This window comes from Lepidothrix coronata, unplaced genomic scaffold (assembly GCF_001604755.1).
Source record: "Lepidothrix coronata isolate B3197 unplaced genomic scaffold, Lepidothrix_coronata-1.0 Scaffold20, whole genome shotgun sequence".
Lineage (NCBI taxonomy): Eukaryota > Metazoa > Chordata > Aves > Passeriformes > Pipridae > Lepidothrix > Lepidothrix coronata.
Genome location: NW_016690200.1, coordinates 6,968,580 through 6,990,472, shown reverse-complemented (window position 1 = coordinate 6,990,472; position 21,893 = coordinate 6,968,580). Strand labels below are relative to the sequence as shown.

Sequence of the window (21,893 nt, the reverse complement as noted above, 5' to 3'; positions counted from 1 at the left end):
TGCTCCCTGACAGAGAGAACTTGGAGCTGGAGAGCCTCAGAGGGAAATGGGAAAGGCTCTTGCTGTGGGGGTTTTTGAGCTGCCCAAGGCAGAGCCCCAGCAGGGAGACTCCTGTGCTCTCAACCTGCAGCCCTCTCCCTCTCCTTCCCTTGTCCTGACTGTCCTAAGGGGAATGACTCATCCTGAGCCTGTTGGCATCTTTGCCCTTGACCTCATGGGTGATTCACATCAGTGTCCACTCCCAAGAAGAAAGATTTGAATGAGCTGAATTCACCCATGAGGGACCATGGAAACAAGCCCTTTCCTCCCAGGCAGCCAGAGCCAGTGGGAGGAAGGGATGCTCAGAGTTGGGCTTCAGGCCCTGACCTCTTTGTGTGTGGATGTTGAGACATGTGTCGCTGTCATCACCAGATCCATCAAGATGACAAATGAACTGCAGACCCTCTGGTGTCATTTGGCCAGCCCAACAGCCAGTGCCTGCACGTGCACCCACTTCTGTGAAGGTTCATGCATAGAACGTAGGATCTGAGCATCCCTGAGCACCCTCCACAACCTTTGCTGGCACAGGGAGCCCCTCTAACTCCTTTCTTCTTCATTTTCCTTGTCTTTCCTGAGGAAATCATATTTCTGTGTTGTCCCACAGCATCTGAGTAGATTGAGGAAAGGCAAAGATAAGAACCTGTAAATCCTTGCTGCCCTTTGCTCATACAGCCCTTCCAGACGCTTTGCCATTCCCTCTCTTCCTTTCTCTTTGACTTTCTAACACAGAAGACGATTCAGGCTCAGTTTCTTGGCTGAAAGGCTGATACAGAAGGAACAAGCTCAAGGACTGTGCCAGGGAAGAGTGGGATCTGGTCTTGGTGCCATAAGTTCTCCACATTTTGTTATTCCCTTTGGATGGGAAGGGTGCTTTTCGCTCAGCTCCCAAACTGCACAAGTGCAAACCAGGGACTGGGGAGCTTTGGTCAGGAAGGTATGGAGATCATGATGTGGAGCAAGATGCAGACCTACTACAACTTTGTTTCTTCTAGAAAAGGACACTGCGATGTTTGTGTTGCTACAGGGTAGAAGATTCTCAGAAAGTGAAAGGCAACACAGTGAAAACACAGTGAGGGAGATAAGGAACGTGGATGCATCTTGAAATGCATGATTGTGGGGTTTTCTGCTGTAAAGAGCCTCACAAGATCCAGAAGGACTCCTGTGAATAGCGAGTTTATCCTGAATTGTTACGTATTAAAAGGAATTGCAAACCTTCTCTGGCTGACTTTTGAACCCAACTCTAGAAATCGTTTTTAGACAGGTAAAGAAACCTCTGCCGTTTTCTGCGTTTTCTTCTGTATTCACTGGATCACAGTCAGGGATAGACTGGGAAATGTATGCCTTGTTCCTCCTCTTAATCCCAGTTATTGATGTTCCTAAGTGACACCCTGTTATGAGATGTGTCTGGAATCATAAGGTGCCATATTCGTGCAGGACCGATTTCAATATCTGATATGTGCAATCAACAAGAGAAATAGTCTGTGTTGCATTGAACACTCTGCAATAATGTATTGCCTCGTGGAACATTAGCAAGAAGAGCAATAATATTATCTGAGTAGCATTTGAGTGAGTCAGTCCTTCAGGCTCTTGTGTGTTTTTTATCTTTTTGCTCATCGCCACCACAAATCCTTCCCTTGTGCCATCATTTTCAGCGTGGTAGATTTGTCCAGGCAATGACAGCAGCACAGTGACAGTGCCAGATAATAGCAAGCAGGCCCTGGATTGTTCTCCAGTGCTCTTGTGCTGATGGAACCAGCAGAGGAGGTTAAATCTGCTTTATCCTTTCAGTGAGGAGGAAGGGAAAAGTCCACTTTGTGATGACAGTGGTCGTTGTCCAAAAAACCTGGACCACAATGCATTTCTCCAATGATTATTACGTACATATATTATAAATATATACATATTACTGTGAGGGTGGGGAGGCCCTGGCACAGGATGCCCAAAGGAGCTTTGGCTGCCCCATCCCTGGAAGTGTTCAAGGCCAGGTTGGATGGGGCTTGGAGCAACCTTGTCTAGTGGAAAGTGTCCCTGCCCATGGCAGGAGGGTTTGAATTGGATCATCTTTAAGGTCCCTTCCAACCCAAACCATTCTGTGATTCTGTGATTATTCTACATTTTCAGTGGAAGAAGGAAAAATACTCATGTTTTCTCCCTGCTTTTGTTTTTCAGATCCGTGTGGATGGCACCACCAAGAACACCCTGGAGTACGAGATTGTGCAGGTGGTGGACACTGGCCCCATCCTGAGGGACATGGCCTTCTCAGTGGACCACGAGCACCTCTACATCATGTCTGAGAAGCAGGTAAGAAACTCAACCAGTCCATGGTGCTTTGAAAGCTTTTGGCTCCGTCATTTTATGGATGTCAGGACTGCACGTGAAGTTCTGACAGTGACCACAGTTCCTACAAAGATGTGCTCTGTCGTTGATCTCATGGCTTTTCATGCTCAGAAACCATTGCATTTATACTGATGCAATATTTAGGGGCCAGGGGCAGAGAACTAAGAGGGCAGAAGACACCCCCAGCGTTGCTTTGTGCAGTCCACGTCCTGCTGGCTGCATGACAAGGAGCTGCTGCTGCATCTGCTGGTACCACACTGCTCTCCACCCCCACTCAAACTGTGGCTGTATCTGCCACAGACATGGAAAAATGTAATGCTGAATCATTTGGCTCCAAGTGGAGTTTTTGGAGAGGCTGGGGCCTCTTTGAGACGCAGTGATCAAGAGTGTAGGGCGCAGCCTGCCAGGGTGCAGGCCAAGTTTCATGTGATGTCCCTGTTGTGTTATTTGTGTTATTTTGCAAATGCTAACAGCCAGATCCCAGGGAAGGATCAATCTGGGTGTTCAGCATGGAAGTCTGGATGATTTCAGCAGAATGCTTGGCCTTGAGAAGTTTGCTGTTGGGGTGGGAGGAGGAGGAACTACTTTTGCATGAAAAAATCCACTGTGTATAATTAGACTTGTGGACGTGCAGGGTCACTTGAGTTATTGTAACCAGTTTATTCAAAAATGCTCATGAGGGGCTCTAGCTCTGCAGAAATAAAGGGAGCAAAGAAGGACTGTGTTTGGGTGATAGCAGGTGCCCTACAGTGCCACTTTCAGTGGAGGTCACCAGTCCAACTGAGACCCATACAGATGTTCCAGGATTCATTGAACCCCGGCGTTGGCCATGTAAGCAGCACCAAACATAAAACAGCCACCTGAAATTCTCCTTATTGTCATTATGGATGGCCTGGAGGACACCTGCCACCTTCAGAGCAGTGTGATTTCCTCCCAGTATCACCCAGTTCCCTAACACCAAGGTCCCCCCCAAGACGTGCTGGGTGCTCCCACCCTCTGACAGCACCAGTGGTCAACAGTCAGTGGCCTCAAGGATGGGGATGGGGCACAAAATCCCCTCTTCTCATCCACCCCCGTGGCAGTTTTACCACCCACAAATTCCTGCCTTAAAAAGGCCACGGTGAATAATCATTTCCTCCTCACCTGACATGTTTTTATAGACCTTCCCCATATCCTCCTCAGGTGGCTGTTTTCCAGACCGTGGCTAACAATGAAATTATTAACCTTTACCTAAGATAAGAGGTGTTTTCTCCTGGCCTGTAAGGCAGAGATATATGAGATATTTTGGAGGGAGGTGTTCAAGAGGGTTGCTGTGATCCAAGGGCTCAGATGTGACAGGCTGGTAGTGCTTCTCCTCATACACAGTAGGGAGGTTATATTTGCCAACCTATGAGTGTCATTTCTTCTGCTTGAACCATTTCATTTGAAGTGTTTTGTGCCTCTGTGATATCTCTGACCATTTCTCTCTGCTGTGGATATTTATACCTAAAATTTGGTGAGGGGTGGGGAGCAACTCTGTACGTTCACCCTCATTAAAGAGGCTGTGAGATGTCATAACTCAGGAGAACAGGACGTGATGATAGGTCTGGGGTTGCTTTCCAATCTGCTCCATTCTGGGCAAGAACTGGATGTCACCTCCAGTGCTGAAGTGAAAACAGTCCCAGTCACCTGCTGGGATGGGGTGGGAAGCTGGAGGCAGGTGATGCTTGAGGTCCTGTGAGGCTTCGGTCATGACACCGTTCCTTTTTCATGTCCTTTTACTGTGTGGGCCCTCTGTCTTCTTCTTCTGCATAGAATGGAATTCCTTGGGGGTCACAGCCCTTGAGCATGTTGATATGGCAATAACCAATCCACTGATTTCAGATTTGCTCAGTGTCCTTTTTGTGCAGGTCCATTTGGCGCCAGGTCACCTCAGATACCACCCCTGGCTTTGTATGGCCCTTCAGATTTACAGAGACAAGATGTTTGGCTCCCTTGGGCTGGTTGGGCCCAGGAACCGTCTCAAATCTCTGTAGGAAAGGCCAGTGGGACAGCAATGTTCAATGCCTCACTTCCTTAAAACATGAAATCTGGAACGAGAGGAGCAATTTGATTTTTCTCCAGAAAGTTCTATGAACATATTCTTGCTGACATGGTGACTACCTACACATCCCTGACCCTTAAACAGGAGTGGGTTCATTTTGTGATTGGCTAAAGCACAAGCTTAGGTAGGTTTTTATGGGGCCCCAGATTGTTGATGGAGCCCTGTAGAGAACTCAGGAGCCCTGAGTCCCTGTGTGATTTATTCAATCATCTCCTCCCACCCTTCTTGGAAGCTCATGGGTGTCTCTGTGAGAGAGGTTAGTGAAAAGGGCAGGGACTGTTGTTATTTAAAACCTGATCCCATTTTGTGAAACACTCAATGCTACAGAAGCCTTTGCCCAAGTCTGATTTTATCTGAGGCGTAGCAAGTGATGTGAGTGACAGAGCTGCCACCACAGCAGTGCAGTCACTGCCTGTGTGCTCATGATACAACACATTTCAAGTGCTTGAATGAATTAGCATTTGTAGAGCCTTGGTGGCTGAGAGTGGGTGCAGGGGTTGTGCTGGAGTCAGGATTAGGAACAGCTTGGCCTCGGGGAGCAAATATCCCATCCACCCTACAAGCCATGTCATACAGATCTTTTCATAACTGGATGAAGATCTGACTTATCAGAGGTTTTCACTGCCCACAGTGCTATTGTGAGGCCCTTGGAGATGAAGGACAGGAGGGTGATGGCTTGACCTGACCTTTTTAAAGATAGACAGGCGCCAGGACTCGTCCCATCCCTGGGGAAGGAGGAGGTTTCTCCTGCCTCTGTCTGCTGGGCTCAACCCTGTCTGCGTCCCAGAGATAAGAGTGGTTCTGTTGCCTGTATATTTGCTCCATTAAAAGCTGTTTTCATAGAATCATGGGATCATTAAGGTTGGGAAAGACCCCCAGGACCATAAGTCCAACCTTTGACCGAATACCACCATGCCCATTAAACCATATTGGGAAGTGCCACATCCACTCGCTTTTTGAACACTTCCAGGGATGGTGACTCCACCACCTCCCTGGGAAGTTTGTTATAACATCTGGCCACTCTTTCAATGAAGAAATTTTTCCCACTATCCATCCTGAACCTCCCCTGGTGCAACTTGAGGCCATTCCCTCTTGTCCTGTGACTGGTTGTCTGACAGGAGAGACCGACCTCCACCACACGACAACTTCCTTTCAGGTAGTTGTAAAGAGCAGTAAGGTGCCCTTGAGCCTCTTTTTCTCCAGGCTAAACAGCTGCTTTCATAGGATTTATGCTTCAAACTCTATGTTTTTGCCAGTCTTGGCTCCATCACTCACCAGTCCTCAACAAGAATAGAAGCCCCAGTGATAAAGCCAATTTCTCCAGCTTATCCCAGTCTTATCATGGCTCTGGCAGTCCCAGCAAGGCACCTTTAACCCAAAACACCTTCAAAGAGCTGTCACTATAAATCAGACTACAAGAAGCAGCTTTCTTGTGTTGACAAAAACATATATATATATATATATATATATATATATCCCCTGACCTTTTTTAAGGTCAACTTCTGCATGGGAGCACTTTCCTCAGTGCACTTGGGGGTCCTTGGGTTGCACATGGGTGTTTTCACTGGGAGCTGAACTCCCTGGGCTGCAAAGGGAACAGCGAACCGAGCTCAGCCTTGTGGTCTGTGGCTGAAACAAGTTCTCCCTTGCAGCTCCTCTGAACACCAAGGGGTGACAAGCAGCTCTTGCCTACTATCAGCCATGAAGTGCTCTTGGGAGCAGGATGCAACAGCTTTTCACCATCACAGGGGCTCCATTATATAGAAGTACATTTTTTATAGAAAGAGTGATTCAAAGAGGGAGGATTTGTCACTGAAACCCAGAGACAGAGGTCCCATGATTTCACAGAGATGTGGCCATGTGTGTGTTTTAGGTGTGAATGTGTGTTTCAAGTCCCTGTTGACGGAGCAGGGAAAGGTTGGAGCACACATGGGATCTGTCTTGATTTATCAGGAGATCATCCACTTAGCTCCAGCCTTCACAAAGGCTCTGAGAGAGGTAAAAGTCACTAGACCAGGTTGCTCCATCCAGCCTGGCCTTGAACACTTCCAGGGATGGGGCAGCCACAGCTTCTCCAGGAAACCTGTGCCAGGGCCTCCTCACCCTCACAGGGAAGAATTTCTTCTTAATATCCAATCTAAACCTTCTCTCTTTCAGTTTGAAGCCATTCCCCCTTGTCCTGTCACTCCATGGCCTTGTAAACAGCTCCCCTCCAGATTTTTTACATCACTGGAGGCTTGGACTGTTTCTTTTTCCTTTTTTTGTTTCTGATGTGCAGACCCCGAGGAACCCTCTGCCTCACAGGTTGATCTAAGGGGATGAGGAACAGATGGCAAGTGCTGCTGGAGGAACAGGAGGGTCTCTGCTGCAGTGTCTCTGCATCTCCCTCCCCATCACACATGCACAGACTCCTGGGCTCCCTCTTCCTCCTCTAATCTTTGAATTTCTTTCTCTTCCCAATTGAGAAGCCCAAGCCTACAAGCTCTCTAGAACTCTCTGCAGGGATTGAGATAATTCTTCCACCCTTTTCCCACCCCCCCTGTCTCTCTGTCTGATCCCATCCCTCCTTATGGCCCTGTCCTCTCATTTGCAGGCTTGCACTTGCTCCTCCACTCCTGGTATCCCTGTTCCTTTGCTCTCTCCTCTCCCAGCATTCCCCACACTGCTGTCTGGCCGTGCCTCTCTGCTTCCTTCACACTCAAGCATTGACACACACACAGAGCTCTCCATGCCAGGAGGTGCAGGATGCTCATTTTCCTTGTGTGGCTTTGGATTAGCCCTTGGAAGGTCACCTCCATCACCCCCTAAATAACTGTTTCAGCATGTTGGACTCCTGAGTCTCTCCCAGTGCTGGGTGTGTTTTGCAAAGCTGATGCGGAACCTGGAAGCAACTCCAAGACAAAGGAATCCCAGCTCTTCCCTTTGATACAGAGGGTTCAAAGGGAAGAACCGGAGAAGGTGAACTTAAAGGCTCAAAACACAGAAGGCAAATGGCAAGAGGCCCCAACTTCATATTATTTAAATCCCAAGGCTTTGAGCTTCCTCTTACTTTTGTTTTACTGGTGCCTAGGGAAGACTGTTCTGCAACCAGTTTCTGACTAACCTTATGTTACTTATGAGCAACCTGGAAGTGTCCAAGGCCAGGTTGGAGGGGGCTTGGAGCAACCTGGTCTAGTGGAAGGTGTCCCTGCCCATGGCAGGGGGTTGGAACTGGATGATCTTTAAGGTCCCTTCCAACCCCAAACCTTCTGTGTTTGACTCAAGGGAGGAGATTTGCAGGTTTGCTCCACGTAGGTGAGTCGGCTTCATGCTTGCTCCAGAGGAAAGTTGTGCTTCTTCCCTGAAAATTAGCAGAAAGCCATCCCCAGTCTGGGAATAAATCACATCTGTGCAGTGCTATCATTCCCTAAAACCATTCCAGTGTGTCTGAGGTGAGACTGGTAGGGTCATGCGTAGCAGAAGCAGATGGGTATTTTGGAGGCTCTTTTAAACTTTGCCAGTGAAATATCAAATAAATATGTACTTCTACTAAAGCGTGGCAGGAAGCACATTTGGTAAAAATTAAGTAACAGTGCTGCAAATCATGTTGACAGGCTCTTTTTGGCCTTTCAGTGTGTGTTTCTCATTAAAATGGAGAAGGCTTCTACCTATTTGTCTCCTGAGATTTATTCTTCTTCCCTTTGCCGCTGAGTCACCACCAGCAACAGAATTATTGTGTGCAAATTAGCTGCCAAAGAAGAGGTGGGGACTGGCCAGTTTACTTCTGATTTCATGACCACTGATTGAAATCTTGTCTGCTGCTTACATTATCCTATCAATTAGTTAACGCAATCGTTAATAACTTTGTTTAATCACAGCTTAATTTCTCCAAATGTGGTCTTTGCACATGATATCAAGTAGCATTAACTCCTAGGTTTGGAACGGCTGTTTCCAGGGGATTGTCAATTTGAGGCTGTCCCCAGAAACACTGGCTCAAGATCACAAGTTTTCAAAATAACTCAAGAGGGTTTTTTTTTCCTTTTAATTTGCATTCGTTTGTTTGGGAGCCATCAGGTTGTGTGCAGACCATGGTTTTCATCACTGGGCCAGAACCAGGAAAGACAGAAATTATCTTGTTTGGAAATGGAAATTGAGATTGTCTAATAGGTGTGACTTTTTGACCTGGGGATTTAAAATCTGCAGAGACACCCAGAAACTGTAAATTTTGCTGCTGTTGTTGCAGATCCCTGTAATTTCTGTAATTCAGCTCTGGTCTTGAAGTATTGAATCTCAACTTGTAGAGGGGTTACTGTGTGTATTGATGACCACTGTGCACACCCACTCTTTGGAGTAATCAGGTCTTCTGCAGGACCTCACTAACCAACTTCTGGAAGGGTATTGGCAGCATCATCTCTTCCTTGGAATAACTGTTAGGAAGTTAGGAAGAAATTATTTACTTAGAGGATGTGAGGCACCAGAAAATGGTGCCCAGAGAAGTTGGGGATGCTCCATCCCTGGAAATGTTCAAAGCCAGCTTGGACAGGGCTTGGAGCTACCTGTTCTAGTGGAAGGTGTCCCTGCCCATGGCAGGGGGTGGAAATAAATGGTCTTTAAGGTCCCTTCTAACCCAAACCCTTCTATGATTCTATAATTGGCTGTTCCTAAACCAGACTGACATCCTAGGGGCCATCAGATCAGGGCCATCAGAGCTTCTAAGAAGCCCAAATCATGGGTTGAAGTTCACACCGTCTTGTAAAGATGCATCCCATTCATCACCCTCTAAATCCCCAAAAGAAGAGGGCTCCAAAGCACCCATTTCCCTGCCAGCTGTCCCGCCCTTGAGCAATCCTGCACAAAACAGATAGGGAAGAGCAGTTCCTCGAGTTCAGTCAATCCCTATCAAGCCAATGAGTGTAATCCCAGTTGGCAGCAAAGGCAACTTTTTGTTCTCTTTGATTGTTCTTTCCTGCTCCTGAAACACCCCTCATTACCCTCAGTGATATCAGAGGCTGAACTCAGCTCTCCCTTGCATTTGCTTTCACCTAATTAAGGGCCTGTTAAATAAGGTCAGACGCCCTCTGAGAAATGACTGCATGGATGGAAAATCCCGCATGGATGCTCAGCTCAGGATGGAAAAGACACTGTGTGAGTGCCTGTGTTTCTCAGCCAAGAATGATAAAAGTGGCTTGGCCCACTGGCAAAAACTGCAGCACATTGAGCTGCCGACTCTTTTGAAAAAATTCTTTATCAGCAAAAGGCATATTATTGCAAAAAAAAAAAAAAAGTCACCATTTGGCTTGATTTTGACTCGTTTGGCACGGGGGTATTTAGGAGTAAGCAGGGGTGGGATAATTCATGGAGTAGGGAGTCCCTTAACCTCTGTCTGGGTTGGTTGTGTGTTCCAGCAGGGATAAAAATAACTCCAAAAGCTGAGATGAGTAGGTGAGGAACTGATTCAAGGTCTTGGAGGTGTCCCAAATGAGCCATTCATGGCAAGGGAAGAAATTCCACCGGGGGCTGTGTCCATCCCATGAGATGCATGGGCATCTGGAATTTCATCTCCCACTGTCCCCTCAGCCTTGAATTAGGGCTGTCCCTTTTCACACTTGAATTAAGGCCCTTTTTATGCTTTGGAAACACTTTCATGAGCCAGTTGATGCTGTATTCAAGTGCCCCACTTTGCCCTAAAACCAGTACTATGCTTAGTGCACTGGAAAGGAGGAAAGGTTTGGAGTTGAGAGATGGTCCAGGATTTGGGAGACTCGGTCTCATTTCCTCATAGAGTCCTTGCACTGTCAGACACATGGTGGGATTGTTGGGGTGTCCTGTGCAGGGCCAGGAGTTGGACTTGATGACCCTTGTGGGTCCCTTCCAACTCAGGATGTTCTAGGAATTTATGATTCTATGACATCAGCTGTGTGCAAACCACTGCAGCTCCACGTGTCCTGTAAGTACAGAAGATATTTCCAAGGTCAGGACCTCTTCTGGAACTCTTTGTAACACCTGCCAGTGACTATTGGAAACTCAGGTCTCCTCCTGACACCTGAGGCTGGTGTGCCTGCCCTGATGAGAGCTGCAAGGCTTTGTTGGATCCCAAAGCTCAGAGGGACTTTTTCTCAGTTGCCATCAGAAATCCAGCCTGAGCTTTGCTGGGTATCAGAGAGGGAAATGCTTCTTGTGACAATAATTGTCCTCTTTGTAGCCCCCCTGTAGATGAGTTAAAACTTTCTTCATCCTATACAGAGGAATACTGACAGATCAGAGTGTCCAGATCACCCCTGGGCCAGGATTTGGGGTGCACTTATGTCCACATGGGTGCATTAACTCAATTTAGTGCCTGATCCAGCCTTTCACCCTACAAGACCTGTGTTCAGGCATGGTGGTGGTGTGTTTGTGCCTGAACTCTGCAGCTGTGCCCTCTTCTACACGTTCAATATTTGAGGGGAGAACTACAGCTTTCACAGTGCCATCTGTGGATCTGCATTTGGCTTGAACTTCAGCTTGAACTAATGTCAGCATTCATCTCTTGGCTTGCCAAAAAAGCCATCCCCATGCCAGCATGGTTCCTCCACAGGCTGCTCAAAGCAGCAGCACAGGAGCTGGAGGGTGCACAGAGGCTTTCCAAGGTGCTGTGCTCTGCAGAGGATGGTTTAATTCATCCATGGGACTCCTTGCCTTTAAGTATCCATGTTAGGGACACAATTGTAAGGGAATGCCTGGAGTCAAGACATGAGGAATGAGGTGGATCATTCAGTTTAACCAGGTCTCCGTCCTCCTGTACTATGTTTTTTAACTGGGAATATTTGGTTCTCCAATTCATGGGGCTCTGCCCACAGCTACCCCCTGCCTTACACAGAGGACAAAAAGTAAGGCTGGAGGAAGGAGTGAGCAACGGCCATAAATGCAAAAAGCATTTGCAGAGTCATTCCCAGGGTGAGAATGGCAGGGAGTATCGATCCTCAGGAGCGGGTGACAGGTGGGAAGCCATGCAGACGTGTCCCCTGGGGCACAGAGCTGCCTGACACGTGGAGTGCAGGTCACCTGGCACTATTGATTGTGGTGCTGTTCCTCCATGGAGTCACACACAGGCTGCTCAGTAGAGCTACAGAGCTGTTCAGGGAAAAGGATCTGGAGTTAAATGCATCCCTCTCATGTTTTAAACAAAAACAACAAAAAAAAATATCCACCTTCGTCTCTCTGAGTCCTGCCAGGCTGGTAGGTTGTGGTTTCAGCTAGGAACAGGTCAGAGTATTAAGGGCAGCTCAAGGAATTTAACTGGAAATCTGAAAATCTCCACCCTCCCTTCCCCCAGCCCCTGACCCTGTAACAGACCCAGAAGAAGGGGAGAAGAAAGAGGAAGCCTAAGAAGCTGGTGATTACATGTGAAGCCTGGCAGATCTGTAATCCTGGACTCCATTAAACATCTGTCTCCTCCAATCTCCCTGACAGCCAGGTCTCCTCCTCTGGCTGCCTCGCACAGATCTCTCCTTTGCAGGTCACTGGAAAGCACAGCTTGTTAATCATCCCCTGGCTTTGGTTATTCCACACCAGCCCAGCCTGAGAGGGAGGATCTGGGCAAGGCAGTGCCCGTGGCTCAGGGGCACAGGCACTTCCACACCTCTTGGGTTTAAGCTCTTAAATTGGACACATCCTTGAGTGCTTTCCCGGATCGGTGCCCGGCGGCTGTCTGGGACTGTTCCCTTAATTACTGCATTTTAAACATGCTTCAAAAGTTGTTTCCATTACAGGCTCATGTGCCTTATTACTGTCTTTGAAGCAAGTATTTACTCTCCTGGGGCTTTTCCCTTGCACCACAAGTGCACAGAGTTATCATTTTCTAATGCATATTCTGTTTTTCATGTGATGCCTCAGAACTCCTAAGCACACTCCATGTTAGTGGGGATTAATAGGAATTTCATTGTCAGACTCAGGGAAAACTGTGCTCCAGAGTTTGCTGTGTCTTCTGCACTCATGGCTTCGAGTCTTTCTTGCTTTAAGGCCCCTGCTAAATATCTTTCATCAGTTTATATTACTTGATATAGTCATTATCATCATAGATGTGTGCAGTAGGAACAGGAAAATGAAATCCATTCCAGAACCTGCCTTTGAAAGGCAAACTGGCTTTTATGTTCTTTTCTATTAAAAAAATAACTTTAAAGTCATACTGTGATGTTATTTTTTTTTCCAAGGTTTGGGGTTTTATTTCCAGTCTTTGTGATTTTCCAGTTTGTGATTGGAGACAACTGTACTCAGCTACCCTGAAAATTATTTTCTTGTTTCATTTCCTAACTGGATGAAGAAGTAGTGAGAATCCTTGAGACCTAAATTAGTCTGTCTTGCTTTGTTGTTTTTTTTTGTGTTTTTTGGTTTTTTTTTGTCCTTTAGAAAGATATTTTGAACCAGCAAGCTGAGCACTTGGTCAATACTGTGTTGTATAGGGTATATCTGTATTTTTTTGGTAGTGTAAGCCTTGGCCTGCTCAGCAACTTGTGTTTGGTTGGTTGGGAAGATTTGAGGGGACAGAAAAATCCATGCACCAAGTTGTGTGGATAAATCGGTGCCCCTTCAGTGGATGTTGCACATGGACATGACAATTCCTCTGCCAAATGTCCCCCATGTCATTGCCTGAATAAAGGTCATGTTAAAATCGGGATTTTTTTTGAAGTAATGATCCTTAAACTCTTAGTTCTCATCCCAATCCCAGCACTTCTCACATAATTCTGACTCCCTAGAAATCCTCTCCTTTAGTTCACCTGATGAATTCATTTCTTGTCCTCCAGTCCTGAACTCCTACCCAAATACCTGCTCTCCTGAGAGTCTGGATCCATGGATGCCTTTGTGATGTATTTATAACTTGTAAAGCCCTTTGGATTTCTCCAGGATGAAAGACAGTGTTTGTACAAGATCCCTGCTCTCATGACATAATTCGGGAAGCTTTCTCTGGAAGGAACCTTCCGAGCACTTTTGACTTCACGTGTCAGTAGTTTCTGCCCCAAAGAGCGAAGGTAACCCACGTGTTTCCCCCAAGCATCCCATCAGGAATGCGTTTTGATGGAGTAGGAACTCCAGGGTGATCCACGTAATTAATGCTGGATTCACGGAGCACTGGCACGGAGGAGACAGGCAGACGTTTGCACTGCCTCGGCCTCCACCAGGACAAAGCATCCTTTGTTCCCATGTCCTTGTTTTATTTCATTTAGTGGTTAAATGCAATAAAAAAGGGAACACTTTCTGGCAGTGAAACCAAACGCTGCAGTGTGGCCTGTGCCTGTAGATCTCAGCTTTCTTACTATCCCAAAAAAGGGTCCAAATTCATAGGGAATAAGCCCAAGCCACTCCTGGACACTAAGGGGATTCCTCTCTCTCTCTCCAAGAGCATTATCTATCCCTGAGACTTTCACCTCAGGCCATTAACTGGCAGGTTGGTCATTAGGAGCCACTTGGCAGTGACTGATTGCGGGGATCTCTTTTGCTATGGAAAATGTGGAACTGATTGCCCGGGTGACCCCGTTTGACCCCGGGAATTCTGCATTTAACCTGGCTTTAGACATAATAAACTCGAGTAATTAGCAGAGAAATTCAGCGGTGACATGTCTAATTGATTGGAAATGCCAGTCCCCGGTGAGACACGAAGCCTCGGTGAGGGCTCTGCTGCGAGGGGGTCCTCAGGATGCTGTCAGGAGGCAGGGAAATGCAGGGAAGGAATGTGGAGCCTCTTGTAGGTTTGCTTTTCTTTCCAGCTGAGAATGCTGCAGGTTTGCTTTTCTTTCCAGCTAATGGCCCCGGTGAATAGCTATCCATCACTAATTACTGATCCCTGTACTCAGCACTTTCCCAAGGTTGAGCTCACACCTCTGGGAAAATCCACCTAATCTCTGCACAGTCCATCTTAACCCTCTGCTTGCAAAGAGGAAAAAAAAACACCTTCTGTGATCCTCATCTGGAAATCCAGCAGTTTGTGCCTCACCAAAGAAGGCCCTGTTTGAGAGAATATCATTTATTTCAGGTTTGATAATATCTTATCTCCCTTGTCAACACAGATCTGTGATATCCCTTCCCAGGCTTTGCATTTGTGCTCCTAAATTGATGACAGTTGAAAAATCAAACATTTTAAATTAATTTTTGTGTTTGTCATTAAAACTGTCCATTTTTCTGCCCTGGTTCATGGCAGGACCTCAGGACCACATGTGTGCACACCCTAGAGCACAATACCCTGTGACATGGGGCCGGGAATGGTCTGGGAATGTCTCCCAGACAGTCTGGACATGGTTCAGGGATGACCATGGCCAGTGGCTGTTTCTGAGAGGCAGTTTGGCTGCAGCTGCTCCATCTGCAGACTAAAGGAACCAAATAATGTGTAAACCTGCCCATCAAATTATCAGTGCAGGCCCAGCTTTACAGACTGGTACAAGCACAGTGCTGTGGTTTTTGTGTGGGTGGGTTCAAAGTCTCTGTACTGCTCATTTTGGTCTTCCAGCACTTAAAGGGGGCTCATAAAAAAGAGGGAAAATGACTATTTACGTGGACAGGTAGGACAAGGGGAGGTTTTTAAACTAAAAGAGGAGAGATTTAGGTTAGATATTAGGAAGAACTTCTTGGCTGTGAGGGTGGGGAGGCCCTGGCACAGGTTGCCCAGAGAAGCTGTGGCGCTGCCCCTGGATCCCTGGAATTGTCCAAGGCCAGGTTGGATGAGGGCTTGGAACAACCTGGGATAGTGGAAGTTGTCCCTGCTCATGGTAGAGAAGGAAAAAGATGATCTTTTTGCTTGTAGTGTTAATTAAATGTTTGAAATATTGATTAAGAGCTGACATCTTCTTACAAACAGGGGTAGCAGAGAAGAGTAGGGTCATGTTTGGGGAAAGCTGAAGAGCCCACTGGGGGAGCTTGAGGGGGATGTATCAACCATCAACCATAGGGAAGAAAATAAAATTTAGGGATGTAGACACTGCCATTTGCCAGAAGGGTTTAGAAGGGTCATTGGGGTGTTTTATTTGATAACATGGATACAGCCTTAGGGGAAGATAACCTGTTGCATCTGTCACACCATGAGAACCCTCCATTTGCTAATGCAGTGGAAATCAATGTGTCACTGGGGGGTGTCCCTGGGTTCCTCAGCCCTCTGGTGTCTCCTGCTGCTCCTCAGGTACCAGAATTTCACTCACCTCTGTGCATCCAAGCTCTTCGAGGTTTTCTTGAGGTTCACCACCTCCTCCCAGCCAAGGGAGGAGAAAACCAGAAACCAGCTCAGGGCTCCAGGAACACTTTCATATCCTGGATCAATAAATTAAAAAAGGGAAAAGCAATACAGTGGCAACACCATATGCACTGAAGCATCCTGGGGAGATTGCAGAGTCTCAAAACAAACATTAGATGTGTAAACAGTGTCTCAGCACTCCTTGGTGAGGGTTTGCTGCAGACCCATTTATTGCCTTCCTGATGATTTATTTTCATTAATTTTCATAGCTAACCAGATAAAAGTGCTTGTGGCAAATATTGTGGGCTCTCCCTGCTCCCACACCAGCCCAGCAAACACTCCCTTTCTCTTTTCTACTTACTTTTTGAGCTGACAGCCAATTCATCCACTACTGATTGTGGCACAAAGTTTGCACCATCAACAATTTGCCCCTTTCTTCAGTGCTCACACACTTTTGGGGCATTATTCTTTCTACTTAGAGGAACAGCAGCAATGGTTGTGGTGCAAAACGACCTTTTAAATACTGAAATATTTGTATTTGATGGGTTTGTGCCTTTGCTTCCTCACACACCGTTTAAAAGGAAGGAGGATTCACACATGATAAAGAACTGCAGCTTGGAGTAATTTTTTTCTTAAAGCAGAGGGACTATTTGTAGGTTTAAGCATTGACAGTTTTGCTCCAGGGTCCTAGAAAAATAGACAAAGAATCTTTACTGGGTGGATGAAATTTTCAGGTCCCTGGAAATATCCTGTGCCTTTCAGTGGGACAATTCCATTCTTCTTTTGCTTGCATTTATTATTTACTTTCTGCCATTCTCCTTCTCCAAAATATTAACTTTTTTTTTTTTTTTTTTAATTTTGCCAAATGACAGGTCATCCTGAATTTAGTGGTCCACCTGTGGGGGAAAAAAAAAGTTTGTTTTGGCTCTGTGATTTGCTTTCAGACTGAGATGCTGCTCTTTCTCCTGTTGGCCATGAAAATAGTCATGTGCAACACAGACGTGATGTAGTTATTTATTTATTATTATATATACATATGATATAAATATTTACAAGAGCATGGAGTGACAGGACAAGGTGAATGGCTTCAAACTGAAAGAGAGAAGGTTTAGATTGGATATTAGGAATAAATTCTTCCCTGTGAGGGTGGGGAGGCCCTGGCACAGGTTGCCCAGAGAAGCTGTGGCTGCCCCTGGATCCCTGGAAGTGTCCAAGGCCAGGTTGGACTAGGCTTGAAGTAATCTGGTCTAGTGGAAGGAGTCCTTGCCCATGGAAGGGAGTTGGAATAAAATGATCAGTCAGGTCCCTTCCTGCCCAGGCAATTCTATGATTCTCTGATGTATAAATATAGAATATTTATAGATTTTTAGCGATTTCTTAAAAGACTTTATGAAAGGCTAGAGCATTTTCCTAACTAACTAAGCTCACTTTTGGGAGCAGGTTGTGGGTGAATGAGGTTCTCCAGCAGCAGGAGCTCCATTGCATCTTTCCCCCATCATGCAACAGGTTTGTTGTGAGGTGGTGGAGGTGACTGGAAAGATGAGGCACAAGTTTATCATATATGGGACATACAGAGCACCTGGACCTCCTGCACATATGGAGACTTGCCCTAATGTTCACCCCAAGTCACAGGGCAAGAGGAAAGCCATGTCACACAGACATTACCTGGCACTTTTATCCATCTCTACATCCAAAGCCAGGAGGATCACCTTATCTGCCAGGGAAGCACAACTGGGATGGGAGGCCGCATGTGTTTGGCAGAGCACAGCACCATTACACTAATGCATCTGCAAATGGGAGGCTGGAGAGGGCCTATTTGGATAATGGAGTGGCTGGGCTAATAAAATTAGCCTCCCATTCACAGCCTGAGTGGGGAGGAGGGGAGCTGTCCCTTTCAGTCTTTCCCAATCAAGTCCCCTGACATCTTATTCCCCCTTGACAGCCCAGGAAGGGGAGCAGGCAAGGGGGGAGCCTTGCAGCAGAGTGAAAATGTGCTTCTGCACTGACACAGCGCTGGAGAATTTCTGGGAAGCCAAATTACTGGGCTGTGGTGCCTCCACCTCGTGAGAGCTCAGGCTCCGGGAGCCCTGAGCCACCGTCACGCTCCACAAACCACCCTTCCCTCAGAAGGGGCAAGGTTGGAAATGCATTTGTCACTTGAGCTCCAGACAGCAAACCACACTGATTTAATTAACCCGGGGAGCCCTGCTGGCCTTGTCTGCAGAGCTCAGGACATCAGGACTTGGATGAGTGGAGGCAGGGTGAGGAGGGAGAGGGGAAGAGGGCAAAGACACATGGCTGTTGGGCAGTCAGAAGCCATCTCAAAGCACTTTTCTCCTCACAACCAAAAGCCCTTTACAATTACTCTCGATGTGATTTACATTCACTTTAAGGCATCTGCATAATGGAATATAATGCACAAGAAGTGCAGCCACCAGCTTCTGAGAGCTTTCGGGGGCTGATAATTCCTGCAGAGCATGAAATCTCCCTTTCCCTGCAGCTGGAAATGAGTCCAGTCTTTACAGAGCTTTTCATGGGCTAAAATGCCAAAAATCTGCCTACCAATCTGCCTGACCTGTCAGCTCTATTCATGAAGCGCCCAGACTTGCCCTTTCTTTTCTGCCTTTCCAGTGGATTTATTGGGGCCTTGGACTTCTTACCTAAACACCTCCCCCAGGCAGGAGGATTTTCATCTCCAGCAGAGCAAAAGACAGTGGAATGTGGCCTTGCTGTCAATCAGGGGCAGACCAGGGGCTGGTGGAAGCTGGGCCACCTCTGCCCACACCTGGCAGGTTTACTGTGAGAGAGGTCAGTCCCACTTGAAGAAAGTCACCTTGGCCAAGGGCCTGTGAAATTTTAATGCTTCCCACCAAATATTGACTCTCTGAGGGCATCTGAGTGAGCCTTTAGTGGAGCAGTCGATACTTGTCTGATGTTTCAGTGGATAATGTTGCTTTTCTTCGAATTTCCATTGGACTCTCTCCCAAACTCGTTGCAGAGCATCAGAAGCAAGATAAAAACATGGGAGGAGAAGGGAGTGCTCCCTTTGGAGGGTTGTTATGTGTTGTCTACTCTTCCCTGCCTTAATGAGACTCTCTGCTGGGTGCCCTCCCCTCAGCTCAGCATCAGGAGCTGTTCCTGGTGTAATCACTTCCAGCTCAGAGCAGTCCTTTTCCATTTAGCTTTCTGAGGAATTTGTACAGCCAAAATTTAGGTGTTGAGGCACCACCAGTGCTGAAGACAGCAGAAATATTGCAACAAATGCAAAGCCATCAGCAGTTTTGTGTGACAAACACTCCTCTTCCCACTGGAGATCATTGCAGAATAATCTTGTCACTCCATCCTGAGCAGACTTGAGTGGGTCTAGCCTGTCCCACTAGGAAAAGAAGCTCCAGGTTAGATTTGAGGTAGGATTGTAGCCATATATATTATTAATAGAAGACACATGTATCCACTTCCTTGCTGTACTCGAGCTACTCAGTTAATTCTGCAGCAAGGGCTCTGTTCTGTCCCTGTGGAATGGTCATTCTGCCATCTTGGGCAATTTAGCATCTGTCCTGTACAAATCTGAGATGCAGAAGAATTCCAGTGGGGGAAAAGCAAATATATTGCCTTCCAGGTAACAAAATCACTGCTGCAGGTTTCATTTTTGCCAATTTACCATCCATTTGGGACTCAATGTAAGTTGGCTGTGCCTCCTAAGAAAGAATAATGCTGTAAACAATGTAGCACTAATATACTGAGCAATTAAAGAACTTGTTTCTGATTGAAGTTGAAATCCATTATACTTCCATTTGCAAGGCAAGCTGGGCAGATTTTGAAATAAGTGAAGAAAAAGAGCCAATTTGTATTTCTGTTTGTGCTTGTAGCAGTGAGTAAATAAGTCCAGGTGCACAAGAGGAGTTGGAAGACTTAAATTTCAAAGGCAGCTTGGATGTCTGATAACTGTGGGAGTCTGGACTTAAAATAAATGCAAAGGAACTGTTTTCAGGAGCAAAAGGCACAGGATTTCTGGGTACATCTTGGTTGCTGTTTTAATTTTTTTCACAGAATCACAGAATGGTTTGGGCTGGAAGGGATCTCAAAGATCATCTCATTCCACCCCACTGTTGTGGGTGATTCAGGGACAACTTCCACTATCCCAGGTTGCTCCAAGCCCCGTCCAACCTGGCCTTGAACACTTCCAGGGATGTGGCAGCCACAGCTTCACTCTCCAGGGCTGATCTTGTCCTACTGGTTGATGCCTGAAAGACATCCATACCTGGGATTGAGATTTTTGGGGTGGCCACCTCAGCAGTGCCCACCCACCCCCCCAGCAGGGCAGATCTGGGAGAAGGTCTGTTCAATATTTATCTGGCCAAGAAAGAGAGTGAGTGATGCTTGTGTGAGCAGTGTCATATTTAAAAGGTGTCTCCACTTAACTGGAGGTCAGAGTGAATACTCTCCTTGAGTGGTGGCATCATTTCATAAAAAAGCTTTTCCATTAATTAAAGTTAACCCTGCATCGTGCACAGGGTTTGGTACAGAAGATTATTTTTTTCTGATCAATACATATTACCATATTTCCTAGAAAGAAGCTTTCACCCCCTCAATTAGCAGAGAAGAAATAATTGTGTGCATCTGAAAGCATTTTGTGCCTCTAATACCCATTAAGTCGATCAGAGTTGCAATTTGCCTTTTCTTATGGACTTTTGTCTGTATCAGTTACCCAGAGGAGCACAAAGCATTGTTTGCTCTCACTCAAATGACACTTCAAGAAATGCCAGGGGAAAATGATGATTTTGTACTGCCTTATTTTATTTCTTTTTTTAAGGTTGAGAGAGAGAGAGAGAGAGGATAAACTAATGAAAATGCCCCAGCCCATGAATCAGGAGTTCTGGCACTGAGATTTCTCCATGGCCTCTGTGTGATCCTGCCCGAGTCACTAAAGGCCACTTTCAGCTCCTTGCAGCAGGCTCTGGCATTTATTTTTATGCAGCACCCAGGGCCACTGATTTTGATGAGGTTTCCAGGCAGGAACATGGTTATTAATTTATCCTCAAAAATTAATGGAATTGGGCAGGCAGGGAGAACTGCTTTATCTCCCAAACCTTCCCTGGCTTCCAACTTTCAGCACTCTGGGAGGCCTTGAGGCATCGTGTGTGCTCCCCATCCCGGGGCAGAGCCCTGCAGGTGGACTCACACCCCAGCAGAACATCCTTCTTCCCTCCTGCTGGGCTGGAATTAATATTCTTATTTCAGTCCCTTTGTAGGGAAAACCTAAAAATTAATTGCCTGTGCACACGAGAGGTGAACAACCAGATGCCCAGGAAAGCACAACAGAGTTATTGAGTGATTCTGCTTTAATTAAGTGCATCAGAGAGCTGGGAATGGTGGGGCCCCGTGTCTGATGCCAGGAACATCATTGAGAGGATGTGAAGGGATGACTGCTGCCAAGGGATGATGGAAGGTACTCAAGGAATATAGAAAGCTATTTTAATTCTGGCTTGCTTTGAGAAAGCTGGAGCAATAGCCAATAACCATAAAACTACTGGGGCAAAGCTGCAAACACACCAAGGGCATCCCTCAAGCACTTATCTCTGAGCTCTCTGAAAAAGGAGACCTTTTATCAGTGAGAGGGGAGCACAACAGACCAGCAGCTGTGAATTCCCTGCCAAAAGGGCTGCAGGCAGCATTTTCAACCTTCTGCCTAAAGCTGGCATCACCCAAACCACCCCAGAGGGAGAAAGCTGGGGACATCCACCCTTCTGTCTCCCTGCTGAGCCGCTCAGGTGGTAAGACAAATTGGGTAACACAGTTCCCCCTGCATGCCTTGGCTCCCACGATGTGAAAAGACATTTAAGATCATCAACTAACCTCTAAAATTAGTCAATTGTGTTAAAAAAATGTCCCCTAATTCATGGGCTGCAGTAGTGGCTATTGAAGATTATGTCACAAAGGACAAATTCACTGAGAAATTCCCATGGACCACCCAATTTCCAAGGTCACCTTTGGTTCTCACCTTACCTCCTGTGAAGAAAGGCCCATGGAGTTCAGACCCCAGAGCTCTTGATGTAAAGACCACCTTAAATGGGAGACCCAAGATCTTCTTGCTTGTCCTTCCCACAGCTGGCTGGATAGTGGCTGAGTGCAGTGCAGCCACCACTGCTGGTACTGACAGAGGAGATGGACACCGTGGCTTCCTGGAAGTGCATCCATCCTTCTGGAATGAGGGGCTTGTCTGCTAATGACCTTGGGTAGAGCAGACTCATTTAGGCACCA

At 46.6% G+C, this 21,893-nt stretch overlaps 1 protein-coding gene across 4 annotated transcripts in view; it reads left to right on the top strand.

Moving 5' to 3' along the window:
• PLXNA4 (plexin A4) overlaps positions 1-21,893 on the top strand; it is a 449,429-nt gene that overhangs the window by 218,570 nt on the left and 208,966 nt on the right. For all 4 annotated transcript variants that reach the window (XM_017807798.1, XM_017807799.1, XM_017807800.1 and 1 more), the window contains exon 4: positions 2,209-2,340. In XM_017807798.1, the coding sequence (XP_017663287.1) occupies positions 2,209-2,340 (132 nt within the window). The remainder of the gene's footprint in view (positions 1-2,208; positions 2,341-21,893) is intronic.